General features: G+C 37.7%; 1 protein-coding gene across 2 annotated transcripts in view; it reads right to left on the bottom strand.

Annotated features, from left to right (window-relative positions):
• Window positions 1-15,618, bottom strand: part of grm5b (glutamate receptor, metabotropic 5b) — a 62,205-nt gene that overhangs the window by 24,674 nt on the left and 21,913 nt on the right. For both annotated transcript variants that reach the window (XM_077612332.1, XM_077612333.1), the window contains exon 6: window positions 15,101-15,275. In XM_077612332.1, coding sequence (XP_077468458.1) covers window positions 15,101-15,275 — 175 coding nt within the window. The remainder of the gene's footprint in view (window positions 1-15,100; window positions 15,276-15,618) is intronic.

Here is a 15,618-nt window from a genome sequence, read left to right as displayed (position 1 = left end):
GAAATTGTTAAATTCAATGATTTTAAGGCAATTTTCAGGGTACGGCTTATAAGCAGAGGTGGCTTATATGCGAGAAAATACGGTATATGTCATCAAGTAGTGAACTGCATCACCAATGTTCAACAAACAATGGTGGATAAAGGCACAAAAAATACCTTCTTGACAGCACACATGAAGCAATCAAACGAAAAAAAATGTTTGCTCCAATAGGACAAAATCCTTAAAAATTGCCCCAAAAATGTGTGACGGATGGGACCTCCCCAAGGGACCACATTTACTTCTGTAAACTCTGCGACGTGTCAACGTGCCACAGTGTAGATGCAAGAGATGTCATAGAAACATTGCATTCACATTGCAAGTTGCATATGTTTGCACAATATGAACGGCTGTACAAAAATAGAAGACTTAACCAAAATCAGAATTTGGCATCACAGCCCGCGTTCATTCAATTAATTTTATTGACACCAATGAGTAATTTCCTTTTAGACTTTAGTGTGTTGTGACAGAATAAGCATAGAAAAGAAATAGGAAAGTTTGTTTCAAGATATAGTTGAGGATATTCATTCATTATTTCATTTTCAGAGCCGCCTATCCTCAAAGGATCACAGGGGATGCTGGAGCCTATCCCAGCTAACTATGGGCATCAGGTAGGGGGAATACTGAACCGATGGCCAGCCAATCGTGAGGCACAATGAGACAGACAACAATTTACGCTCACACGCATAACTAAGGAAAATTTTGAATGTTCAACCAGCCTACTGTGAGTGTGACGCACTAAACACACACACGGGGCCACACTTGAGGACATGTTTAACATAAAATAACATGAAAAGATGAATTTGTGAATAGCAAAACTAAATTATATGCTACGTTTCACTATAATTTGTAACAAAAAGATTAAAAATCGGATTACCACAGTCTAACAATAGCATTTAGGAATCAAATTACCACATTTGTTTTGAATTAGACTGCTTTTGGCTTTACTGTAAAGTGGATTGTAGCCTTTCGTTTGAATTCATTGTGGCAATCAGGAAAACACCAAGCATGTGATTTACTTGTGTCATTATTTCAATCGTTTTAGTCTCCAAAATTTATAAAAGTGACAGTTGTTCATTCAGATGCCTCTTTATGACGATCCAGTAATTTCCATATGTAGTTCTGTATTTTTTCATGTACTCTCAACTACTTTAGACTATCGGTCGGATCCTCCACTTGTGGAATCATTACATTCATCTATAAGAATGATATAAAAGTGATTCTAATTATAATCTAAGAATATTTACTATTTCAATTACTATATCAATTGTTAATTTCAGATACCTGCCTCGCAGTATATCTAAAAATCTAGGATTCCCCCTGCTGTTGTGAATGGTCACAAACGCCAGAGCCCTATATTTAGATGCACACAAGCACAAACCCTTTATGGACAATCGGGAGCAAACTAATGATGGCAATGAGGCAGTCAGAGATTGCACACTACACACTGGCAATAATTATACAGGTTAAAACTGCGTACATGCCCACACACAAAACGTATGCTTGACAGCATGACTGTAAGAAGTAAGGCTTTGGAACCAAACTTCCATCTTTTTACCCACAGAATGTTTGCTCTCACCTGTCTGGATTTTGAATTTTGGACCAAAAGGTTAATTGAATTGTTTTCTAGCAGTGTAATTTGAGCTGTGAAATAAACAGTCAAACACCTAATGCTTTTGATTTCATTGTACTATAGCTCATATTTTCATTCTCACAGTTGGCCTTTGATTTAAAAAAAAAAATAATTTTCATTGTGAACAAAATATTTGAACCGTTTATTCCTTCATTAAATTTCTAATGACTAAACATTGTGTTACTGGGGGACTCATTACATTGCTACAAATAGCCAAATACATGTTCAAATACATATTCAAATACCACCAGCTACAAACAAAATAGCATATTACATAATTCACACTCGAAGTGTTTGAAATGCGTTGGAATGTGTCAGATTTTAATTGCTAATATGAATCTAATCTGGACGCTGGTCAGCAAAATGTTTTGCCATGACTGGTGTTTTACTTTTATACCGCAGTTGCTTAAAATAAGCTGAGCAAACAGGCTATTATATGTCATCAGGGTGCTAAAAAATGTAAAACGTAATTATTTTTTACATCTAAAAACATGGTATACTGTCCATTTTTTTAAAGCGGGTTCAAAATTAGGCAAGAATTGAGGTGGAGCTAAAGAAAGTGATAGATTTGGATGTAAAGCTTTAATTTGCATAGCAGTAAACGTCCTTATCTGGCTATCTTTTCTAACATTCACACTCACATGCTCAATTTTCTTACTTTCAGTCTCTACGGTTGCTATAGTAACAAGCGGTGCGGGGGCTGTGATGAAGCACACATACTGTATCGCTGTGTTCAACAGGGGAGAATAAGAGTTAGAGTGTGAGAGAGACTTAACTTTATTGTTGTATGTACAAAGGTACACGGTCGATTGGTCGCCGGTCTTTTGGTCGCCGATCTTTTGGTAGCCCGGAAGGTGAGTGATAATTACCATTTAAATCGTTGCTCAAATTCCCTAAATACAAACTGCGAATTACTATTTAGTCATACTTAATGCCCTAGTAATTATTAGGCTAAAGAAAAGCTCCAAATTTCCCGTACTTTTATTGTGTTTTGTTGGAGAACTTGTTAAGACCCTGACTGACATCCCTTCCTAAGGGGACAACTCATGTACATACAGACTCTTATACACTCACACGTCGGCTCAGTGAAACTGCTCATGGCCATTGTTGGCTTTTATCGATGCGTAGACCGTGTTGTTTTACCTTGTTTTGTCGCCGGTCTTTTGGTCGCCCGTTGTCGCAGTCGGGGCGACCAAAAGACCGCGACCAAAAGACCGGCGACCAAAAACCGGCGACCAAAAGACCGGCGACCAATCGACCGCACACGATGTAGGTACACGGTCGATTGGTCGATGTACAAATGTGACACTTTTTCATTTAAAGTCCCACTTTCACAGATTTTTAGACAGGGTAAAAAATGAAAGAATCCTCTCAAAAGAGTATTAAAAAATAAACGGTCAACACTCACACAGATCCATAACTATTGGAATTTTGCACCAAAAAATCTTTCTTGTAACATTGCCATCAGTTTTCTGAAAAATGATGATGTCACAAGGTCCAGCAGAAGGCATATGCCTCACCGGTCAAGGAGCAATTAGATGAGTTCTTATTGATTTTATCATTGAATACAAATATGAAAATTGTTCATAAGTCCCAAAAACATTGAATTGAAGTGCATAAAACGGCCCCCGTGACTTATAAAACGAGAGAGACACTCCGGCACAGATACATCCTGGGCCCCATTGACATATGATCTAATGAATTGTAAATACCTTACATTTACGACCCTTGACTCTAAAAACAAAGCTGGTGATTGAAAATCTAATAACTATAATGTATCATCTGAAATTAAACCATTTTTTTTACTGGTGTAATTTCGCCGATGCTGGCCAACCCTTGTTGTTTAGGTTCAAATGCTATTGATTATTGCAGCTAGCCCGCATGCTAACCATCTAAGACCAGTATGTTTTACTGCAAATTAGCCCCAAAACAACCCACATGTCATTTGTCACTTGGTCGAAACACTCTTAAAGGGAAATATTCAGATTAAAACAACAGAATAGATTACTGCTCCACTTCCTTCTGTGTTCATTTCAGTAAGTTAATTACTCGGTCGGACGGAGAAAAATCTAGGTGTTGTTCCAATTTCCTACACAACACGTATTAACAATTTTCCGATAAAACGATTGAATTTCTTGGAAGAAAAAACAACAACTAAACGCTGGCCACCACAGTAATGACACTTAAAGGAAGAGGACATGTATGTGAAAAGTCAGTCCGTTCCTGATCTCAATCGGTAAGACTTGTAGTTTTCTGTCCAAAAGCGAAATGGGATTAAAAATCTTTTTATCAGCTTTTTGGATTTACTCACTCATACCTAGGGGCAATTTAGAGTGTTCAACCAGCCTACATGCATGTTTTTGGGATGTGGGTGGAAACCGGAGTACCCTAAGAAAACCCACGCAAGCCCGGGTAGAACATGCATACTCCACACAGTGAGGACCAACATGGGATCCAACACTTGAGCCCAGAAATATGAGACTGACACGCTAACCACTCGGCTGCCGGGCCGCTATATATTTGGATATTTTTTAACTCTATTGGAGGAATTATCTAATTAATTTCCTTGAGTTCAAATGCCCAAAAGGTTTGCAGAACCAGAAGTGCAAATATTTATAGAATCCTCTAAAATTGAATTTTAAGAGTAGAGTGGCTATGTTGGATCTTTTGAAATTGAATAGGATATGGATGGCCTACATGATGACCTCTGAAAAAGTTTCTCATTTTTCATTTCATTGAATATAATACCTGTCAAACTCGGCCAATTGCTCCACTTATTAATGATTGCAATTCCCCTTGTTAAGCGATAAAAAAAAACATACAAATGCAATGCGGCACATATTTAATCACATAGGGCGTACGTAAAAGTCTAAAATTTTCTTCAAAGTGGACGGCTTCCCGACGCGCTAAATTTATACAGTGAAAAGGCGGATGGGTGAAAGGGGAATGTGTGTGCGCATATCATGCTTAAAGCATGACAATACAGTCGGCGATGGTATTTTTCGTCTGCTACCAGTGACCGAGACGATCCGAATTAGAGCCAAAATGGGAAAAACGAGATCGGTTTTTACAAAAAAACTTATCAAAAAACAAAATACGGGAAAAACCTATAAGTTGGCGGTTATGGAATCTTTCATTTGCACTTGTTCCAACTCAAATGTGATTTCAAGGTTGCATACATGTACATTAAATTCAATTCACAGGTGTTTTATTTTGATCCCAAGAAGAAGAAAAAACAAGGTGAACATTATTAATACCGGCGGCATAAGTGGTTAGCACGTCAGTCTTGGGGATTGCATGTTCCCCTGGGCTTGCATGGGTTTTCTCCAAGTACTCTGGTTTTCTAGGTCAGTTGGCTGGTAGGTAACCTGGTTGAGCAGTCTAAATTGCCCCTAGGTATGCATGTGAGTGTGAATGGTTGTCCGTCTCCATGTGCCCTGCGATTGGCTGGCCACCAAGTCAGGCTGTCCCCCGGCTGGTGCCGGAAGTCAGCTGGGATAGGCTCCAGCACCCCCTGCGACTCTTGTGAGGATAAGAGGTACAGAAAATTAATGAATGAATGAATGAATTATTCTCCTCCTGATAGATGAACCATAATTTTAACAAGTAGTAACTGCCTTCTATACATATTTGCCATCTCACATAGTCTATATTTCTCAGGGGCATCACAGTTCATATTTCATTTAATTACCCTTTCTGAGTTCAGTGTCTGGGCTTAATTAGGGGTCAATTAATTTCCTATGCAGGAAAAGCATGACCAAGCAGGACACTTTGCTATGTAGTCTTTCAAATGTCTGGTGAATGAGGTGAGCGCACAAAGGAAAAGAAATTACAAGATATGAGATGAAAGGAAGATGGCAAGTGATTCAGTATGGTGAGTAGAAAGAACTAGCATACTTTAGAAAAATGTGGACCTGTGCACGTTTTCAAGTCTTTACTGGTCTTTTGGTTGGTATATGAAACATTATAATGACACAAGCAAAAAGAAGTATAAGGACAGACTTGTGCATACCCATTAAAAAAAAGATGGATGAAAAGATGAATTTGTGGCTGCAGTTGAATTTAATATAAAATTTAGAGTGTCCAATCAGTCTACCATGTTTTTGGAATGTGGGAGGAAACTGGAGTTCGGGGATATATATATATATATATATATATATATATATATATATATATATATATATATATATATATATATATATATATATATATATATATATATATATATATATATATATACAGACGCTCCCCTACTTACGAACAACGGTACATACGAACATGTCTGCAAATTGCGTTTAAGTCGAAAAATGTTCGTTAATCCAATTTTGTATTTTTTTCCGAGTAGTGCTTCTTTCCGCCGCTAATACGCCTGGCGCTGTGAGGGCTCAGCTTACCCAGCATCTACCTTCTTCGTTGCAATGCGGAAGTGCGTGAACGTATCTCCAGTGGGCAAAGAACCTTTTTCATTTGTATCATTAAATATCTCGTGCATCCATTATTGAATATGGTTGGTAAAAAGCGAAATGCTTCTATTGAGGGAGTTGCAAGGAAGAGGCAAGCCATTTCATTTGAAACGAGTAGCAAAAATAACGAAGCTTGATGCGCGTGAGAGTGGTGAGCGTTTCACGGGCATTGAATCGTTCGACCGTCAGTACCATTTATAAACAGAAAGATCGAGCAGCAGGACCCAAATATTGAACGTTGCACAAAGTTTGCAAATCAATTGAATGATGCCATACAGTGCTACCGCATCATTTATGATGAAAAAAAGAAGAAAACTGCGCAATCGTCGTTAGATCGCTTCTTTCGGCCAGTTTCTAATACATAAATCTCTCTCTCTATACAGTACTGTACATATTCTCTCCATTTTATTAAATATTTTTTTCAGTACAAACCAATGCGTGTTACTTATACAAGCCTTAAACATACAAATGCACTTATATATACCTTCAATATACTTATATAGGCCTTAAACATAAATTATAATACAAAAAATAGCACTGAATCAACTTAAAAACAAATTCAACTTATGAACAATCGCTCGGAACCTAACTCGTTCGTAAGTAGGGGAGCGTCTGTATATATATATATATATATATACATATATACATACATATATATATATATATATATATATATATATATATATATATATATATATTCCCCATAGGTCAGACCTGGGCAATTAAGTCTGCAAAGTGGGAGCAGGTTTTCGTTCCAACCCATAAGAGGAAACCTTTCCACCAATCTGGTATCTTGCAATCATTTGAATGCAGTCAGGTGATTCTTGTTTCAGCAGAAATCTAATTATAGTTAAACTGTCTGCGCTGGATCGGTTGGAACAAAAACCTGAACCCACAGCGGCCCTCGAGGTGCGTAAGCGTAAATGCTTGTCCGTATCTTTGTGCCCGCCACCTCCGGCCGAATGAGTGGTTCAGAAAATGAATGAGTTAATGAATATTCACAAATAAATGATCAATACTCACACAAGTTCGTAAAGATAAAAAAAAACATTAATGTATAATTCTCTCTTTCAAATATTCCCTGAGGTTAAACTCGTGGTGTGTGAATTGTGAAAAGTACTTGTAGACATAGCTTGGGGGATGTAAAATGTCTACAATGCAGAATTCCAGGGATAAAAAGAGAAGGACACATGGACAGAATAGGAACAAACACGAAATCCCTTTGGTAATAAGAATTCTTTGACATCTGGTTTTGTTACTTTGGATGTGCAACTGCACCCAAACTGGCAGTTTAAACGCTAAGTTGTCAAGCTAGACTGACGTTGTCACATGATGAGAACGCTGCTGACAATATCCGATGATATGTATAACTCAGTGGTGTGCCGTCAGGGCCTTCAAGGCCTTCTCTGCTGGCCTAAGAAATTTCTGAATCCCAGTCACACTCCAACACAAAATATTTTGTCTATCCATCATATGTTGCTACATGTACCCCTGTGTTTAATTAGGAACACATCTTCAAAGTAATGAAAATGAGTGTATAACTTTCATTTCTTTGTTTAAATTGTATGCAACTGAACTTTCTATAATCAACATTACATCCAAATAAAACTTGGGAAACCAACAGAGCCTCAGGCGACATTGAGTAACTACAATTTTAGTGTGCAACAATACCTTTGTGTGACAGTCTAATTATGTGTGAATGTGTGGGAATGCTCGCTGGCACAGGAACTTTGACATGATCGATTACGCTCTTTTCATCATCTGTGACACTCACGTCGACTGATCTCTGCATGCTACCCCAAGAATACCTTAACCCTCCTGGCCAAAATGGTTTAGACCGTCGACGGCACTGAAATTTGAGGATTTGCAGCCAACAAACCCTCCCCCAGTTTAAACTGATTAGACATCCATGAGTGTCACTGGCAGGGAGTTAAATACTATATCAAATCAATTGGAATGTTGTCCACTCATTTTTCATGATCACTTTTCCTTATTTTTAATGTTATGTATTCATAAAATTATGCATTCACAAAAAAATCATTCGTTTTCTGAACCGCATATCCTCACAAGGGTTGCAGGGGGTGCTGGAGCAAAAAGCAGCTAACTATGGACACCAGGCAGGGGACAGCCTGAATTGGTGGCCAGTCAATCACAGGGCACAAGGAGAGGGACATCCTCCCATACATGTTTTTTCGGATGTGAGAGGAAACCGAAGTACCCCAAGAAAACCCAAGCAAGCCCGGGGAGAAAATGCAAACTCCACACTGTGAGGAACGGCCTGGGATCGAACCCTCCACCCAAGAACTGTGAGGCTGGGGCAATAACCACTCATTCACCGGGCCGCCCCACGTAAAAAAAAAATTCAATTACAATAATGAGACCTACATGAGCCAACTAAGATGTTCACGTGGGCATTGGGAAATAACGTTTTTATGGGGTTGAAGGGGCCATATGTAAGGCATGCACTTCATTTATTCGTGAAAATATTTACTAAGTAGATATTAAAGATGCTGTAAATCCAAATTGATGATTTTCTTCTAGATAGAGTGGTACCTCTACTTACGAATGCTTCTCCAAACAAAATTTCCAGGTTACAAAACCCTTTAATATGCAAATTACTGTTCCAATACACAAAAACAAGATCCAAATTATTAAAATCTCCCAATCTCCCAATCCCTTGGCTTGACAATCTCCCTACACTCTGCTGGACTCCCATTGGCTGTTTCACAACAACAACTTTTGACCAGCATTCATTGTGATGGAGTTGTAACAATAGTTTGTGTGTGTGTGTGTGTGTGTGTGTGTGTGTGTGTGTGTGTGTGTGTGTGTGTAATAACATCTTTGTTCATTATTTAAAATTACTGGTGCAAATGAAATGAAGAATATGGCAAGGCAAAATGGCCATAACCCACCTACCATTGCTAGGATATTGAAGCAGAAGGAAGCATTAAAAGTAACAACTCCTTGCCATAGCCTCTTTGTGATTTCAAAAAAGAGGGTGGATTTATTGCCTACCCCTGGTTAGGGGTATCTCCCAATATTAGATTGGCTGGCCACCGATTCACTGGTGATTAATATATTAATCAGTCATAGTGCTGATTATTTTTGAACCAAATGCTGCAGCCCTACACCCACGCTTGCAAACATTCGCATAATTATGTGCCACGTCTCGCTCTAGTGTGAAATGCATTCAAAAATGGAAGAGAATATTTCCATGGAAACAGCAGGCAGAAAGGATTCAGACATCTTATGCTCACTAGGGTGAATCTGATATCAGACTTTTCATTCAAAGACTACTCTGTCAATAATTCCAAATAGCAATAGGGGAAAATGTGGAAGACATTAGTCACCATTTCCATCATTGAAGAACAAAATAATCCTAAACTGATGACGGCCAGAAAACAGAAAATTTTCACATGCGATGGTTTTCTCTTAAATGACAAATAACTGCTTCAAAAAATTGAGTTTTCATGCCAATAATTAGTCACGATGTTTCCTCTCCTACAAATCTTCAGCACAGTGGTCACAAAAACATTTGGAAGCCACAAAGTTCAAGGTTGCTCTTGGAAGATACAACTAATCATCCTTTGTAGCTTCTCTCAATAATGTGCTGGTGATAATCGCAAATGCAATACTCATGATTTATGACGCTTAAGGTACTTTTTTGGTTTAATCAAAAGGTTAACACCAGAAAATGCCTCCGTGGTTGCAGTCTTATTCTTAATTTGATCCACTGGGTTGGCTTGTTATCTTTTAAAGGTTGTTTCAGTCTTCATTTTTCCTGTACATAAGCATTTGTGACTGTGTAGTGGTCGTTAAATTTGCTGTTGCCAGTGATGTGTCGAGACTCCCGTGCAGTTACCTTTAAAGGGATTGCAGCTGCTCGGTAATGAACAAGGGAGACTATGTTCCCTTTCACTGTGAACAATCTTCTTCTCATCAAAATTTCTCATGAAAGTTTGCCACCCAATTAATCAGTGTAGACTTTGTTGGAAGCACATGTATGCAAATTTCATAGACTGGTCAATTGGAGTTGAAAAATGCACCCATGAACAGCCAAAGGGGTAAAAGTAGCAAAAAACAGATTATATTTCAATTTTAGGCTAGTTTTGATGTAATTTGTTTAATGGGCTATAAAGTTGTGTAAACACCCGGACACAAATGGAATCAGATGTATCATATCAAGTTAATAGGCAAATAAGACACATATAATTATTTTAACTTTACAAGAAGGAAACCGGAGTAACTGGGTTTTCTCCCACATTCCGAAAACATCCATGGTAGCCTGGTTGAACACTCTAAATTGCCCCTTATCTATGAGTGTGCCACGACCCTTGTGAGGAGGATAATCGGTTCAGAAGTTGAAATTAAAACATTTAAAATGTATTTTCTAAAATTTCTTCTACAGCTACAATAGTTGCTTTTGCTTTCTTTTTTATTTTAATGTAGTGATTAATGAGGTGCAGACGTGCAAGGTACGGTGCAAGTTGCAAGGTGTATGCGGTAGGTTTCTCCAACAATACATAGTAGGTAGTATATATATATATATATATATATATATATATATATATATATATATATATATATATATATATATATATATATATATATATATTCCAAAGGTTCTGGTAATCAATTTTTATTTTGCTACCAGTCCCCAAATGAGCTTTTCTTTCTGCCCAGTGTTAACCACAGTGATTATATATATATAATATTCTACGCTTATGAAAAAGATTACATTGAATGTATATATAATTCATCAAATCATCTTCCATATATATATATATATATATATGGAATGATTTGATGAATTATATATACATCCAATGTAATCTTTTTCATAAGCGTAGAATATATTATTTGAAAAGCTGAGATCATGTTTTATAGTGGCCTGCATTCATACTAAGGACATGATACTGATTCAAAAAAATTAAAGAAAAGAAATACAGCACACACATACAGTAAGCGCATGCGGGAACCTAAGCATAAACTAGGACATAAATTCATTAATCATCAAGCCAATCTGCCTGAGATATTTTCTTATTTATCCAAATGATGGCCGAGTCAACCCTAGAGGTGTTAAACACTTGGTATAATCAGATCAGTGGTAAGTGAATAATTATCTTTATGATCATCTGTGTGATCCTGTGGTAATATAATTATCTTGACATGAAAGAGAGTCTGCCCAACAGATTGAGGCTAATAAGAATTTCCTTTCTCTAGACCTCCGGTGAGACGGGCACCCACCCATGACCACGTCCACTCTACAGACAGTTTATTTAAGAGGGATGTTATTGAGGGCAAGGCTTTAATACACAAAACTAATCAAAACAGACTGGCTATTAAGACGGAAGGTTTGATGATACGTAGATAGTAATAAACAAGAGACCTACCCAAGCATATTGATTCAAATTCTTCAATGCCGAAACAGCACACTCAAACAAAATCGAATATCCAGGAAAAAACCCACAAATTAGACAAAATGCATCACAACTTCCATGTAAACATGTTTTGTCTTGCTTTGGAATAAAAAATCTCTTAAGTGAATGTTTTTTAACAGATTTTATTCTCAGTTTATTTGAATTTCTGTCACTTTGCTTGATTACGAAATCAATCATCAGTTCTTTCTCTCTGCCACCAAACAACTTTCTTCCAGCTGCAATATCTGAATGCTGACAAATATTTACTGGTCCAACACAATTTAACTTTATCCAAGATAAAGAATTTAAACATTCACATTAAGGGACAGAAGACAGTATAGGAATTCTGATTCGGCGAAAAGGATAAAAGAAGAGGCTAAATGTGACTAATATAAATCGAGCAGATCCATGACTTATGGAACTTTCTCCGGGAACGGGTTTGTTATCAGAGGGTCAAAAGGAGCAACAGGTGAAGTGAATTTTTCCTAAAAGGTTATTTGGCTTAATTTTATTTTGTTAACATTGAATATTCTTCTGTAGCCATTCAAGACATTGCATAAATTTGCCAAATAAACATCCCGTCTTGGTTTTGGTCTCTTGTGTTCCATTTACGGCTGAGTGGCTAGGGCATCGGCCTCACAGCTCTGGAGTCCTGGGTTCGAATCCAGGTCAGTCCACCTGTGTGGAGTTTGTATGTTCTCCCCAGGCCTATGTAGGTTTTCTCCGGGTACTCCGGTTTATTCCCACATTCCAAAAACACTCTAAATTGCCCCTCAGTATGAGTGTGTGTGTGAATGGTTGTCCGTCTCCTCGTGCCCTGCGATTGGCTGGCCACCGATTCAGGGTGTCCCCCGCCTCTGGCCCGAAGTCAGCTGGGATAAGCTCCAGCAACCCTTGTGACCCTAGTGAGGATAAAGCGGTTCAGAAAATAAATGAATGTTCCGTTTATTAAAACAAAACTTGAGGACAAACAAAGGACAGATTGCACAATGTTTTTGATAATGAAAAAGAAAACTCACGGCAATGCAAAGGACATCAGGCTGGGAAACCCTTATACACTAGACTAGGACCAAAGTTTAATGATTCCCGCATGAAAGATATCTCTAGCGACTTTGCTCTACGAAATACGAAAACATAATCCCTTAAAAGGTCACTTAGTTTCTTGTAGAACTTTTTAAACAGCTGTGAGCATCACCTCACGAGACTCAATTTTGTTTGCTGAAGAACGGCATGAATAATTATATCGTTACTTCCTCATCATTGATCCTTGAATGGGCCAGCCCCATACAGAAAGAAAATGCACCGTTCGATTCCAAAGCTATTAAAATTTGCGTAGCTCCTGCCTACAAAGTCAATCCGTTTTGTGCATGTAAATTGCACCCATTATTCACGTTTATGCAGTTGAACAGGACATGTTCTGAACATAAATAAATAAAAGAATGATTTGTTATAATGGAATTGCCAATGAAAAATGTCACAAGACTTTACCTCACTCAGCTGGGTGACGATGATGACCATGTAGATGATGGCAAGAATGTGTATGACGGTAATAATGGACATCACAAAATGGATACTGTTACGATGTCTTAGTTAGAGAGTGTAGATCACTGTAAAAAGAGGAGATTTATTCATACATTCATTCATTTTCACACTCACAATCATAACGTTTAGAGCGGGAATCGAGCTCCGCCTGCCCACCTATTATTTAAATGTTACGTAAAAAAATGTCTGAACTCTATTGTACTCTCTTCAATGAAAAAATTCTGCATCGGTGAACAAAGAAAAAAAAACATTACTTAAATACGATTCATTAAAATACTAAAATGTTTGTAATTGTGTGACATGCATGCACAGAACAGTTCTCCACGCATGAATAAATTAAATTATTTGATCAATGTCTTAATGAGATAGCAGTATTAGTAAGCTTTGTGCACAACTAAAAACAGACTTATTGTTGACAAATCATCCATGATTCCACTGCATGTTATACATAATCCTAAAAAAATATTTTCATGACATTTACTGACAGATGCTGTAGGGTCATTTGATGATTTTCTTCTAAATACATGAAATCTGTTGGAAACTAAGTGCTGAAAACATGGGCGCCTTTCTAAATCTTTCAGTTCTAGGCAGAAACTATTGGGCTGATTATTGAAGTTTTTATCTTAGGTGTATTTAAACTGTTTTAAAACCTGTTGATCACCACAGGCCAAAGCCCAGTGCCGTCATAGCTTTCTGACCTACCACTGTATATTAGTCGGTCGCATTATCATTTTACCAACGACCAATAACACACTGTCTTTAATAAGCACATCACCTGGATACCAGAATGCACGAAACAACATGGTTATTTAAACTACTGAAAAATGAGAAGAAGAAAAACAATACTTGATTAAAAGGCAGACAAATGGAGAGCTATTATGTTAGATCTGATTGGAACAGTTGGTATGCTCCGTTTGCAAAAGTGTTACGTAGCCATAATCCTCTATGACCCCATAAAAGATTGTCAAAATTTGGCCACCCTGCAGTCCACTATGGGGTCATACAACTGTTCTAATAAAATATCTCCCCACCCGACTAAAGTCGTCTCTGCAGTGAGTGAGACGGAAATTTGTGGTTTAAAATGGGCGATGCATTCTGTACCGTTCTGCTGCAAACTCAGAAACACGTCTTCTTTTTCAGAATTTATTCTGGCTCGGATGGTTCAAACATGCATGAGTGTGTTGACAGAGGAAATATGCATGAGCATCAATGCTAACAAGCGCAGGGAGTTTCATTGACTGAAAAATTCTAGCACTTACAGCTTTAGCTGTTTTAAAGCCTAATTTCATGTAGTCTTTTTGTTATTTAATTCAATTTGTCAGGATTGTTAACATTTTTTTTACTTTTTCCCCAATCCAACAATTTATTCATTTGAACTTGACCTTAGACTCTTTAAAATACGATTGCTGAGAAAACCATAAATACTGTGCTTACACCTCAATCTCCTATGATTGCCTCATTCTATCACTCTTCATGGGAATTTTTACCCCAGTGCTTTATGAAAACTGATCAAACATTGTAAATGGCCTTAAACATGAATGCAGGGATGAACAATTAGGAGTTTATCTGCGGTATCGCTCTGACTGAACATTTTCACCAAATACAAATTCATTTCAGTGCCATTGACCGTTAGAGAGATTAAATCCATTTCAGATGAAAAACTAGCATTTAATGATCATCTTTCCCTCCCATTGATGGCGATGCATGTCCCATCCAGTATGACTAGGGGGGCTTGCAGTCGCAGTCTCACTCAAAGTCAAAATGGATTGTACGTTTATCACAGTAAATGGCAGCCAATGAGTTAAGACATTTAGAACAACATTCATATATTAGTAGAAAGCTTTGTGAAAGTATTGCAATGTAAATACTTACACTGCCTGTCTACATGTGTTTGGATGAGTATTGTAAAGTATACATGTACAATATAAATACAATAATTTTAGCCCACCTGTTTTTCCCTGTTTTTAATAGAACACACAATATTATAAAAAGGCTGCTTCACTAACCTGCCGACAAGAAGAAACTCCCCCACCAGTCCTTGGCGCCTCATAGCCATGAGGATATTGCGGACAGTCATGCCCTCACAGAAACATGCCACCACCCTGGCCTTGGGCAGGTGGGCCCTCAGCCTTTCAACCAATCGGTCAAAGCTCTGCTCTCCAGCATTGCTCCAGATTTTGCCTGAAGTAAACATGATTAACAGAAACAAGCACAGCCTATAATACTTTTACATTTAGTTGTCGGTATGCATTGCATTTCATTTTTGGGTTTTTTTTCTTCTTCTATTTAATCAGTTTAATTTATTTGAATTAATCCTTAGATGCGTGCATTACAGCAATATATGAAGTCAAAGGTGCTTAGAGGAAGGAATATTGGACAACAAATGGGTCATTACATAATTGGAGTACATTTTTCATTTGAGCCTTGAAATTTTAGATATGTCCTTTATGCATTCATTTTCAACACTGCTAATCCTTGTATGGGTCGCGGGGTGCGGGAGCCGAACCCAGCTGACTTTTAGAGA

Source organism: Stigmatopora argus, chromosome 10, assembly GCF_051989625.1.
Source record: "Stigmatopora argus isolate UIUO_Sarg chromosome 10, RoL_Sarg_1.0, whole genome shotgun sequence".
In the NCBI taxonomy this organism is placed as follows: Eukaryota; Metazoa; Chordata; class Actinopteri; order Syngnathiformes; family Syngnathidae; genus Stigmatopora; species Stigmatopora argus.
This window is presented reverse-complemented; position numbering and strand designations above follow the sequence as displayed.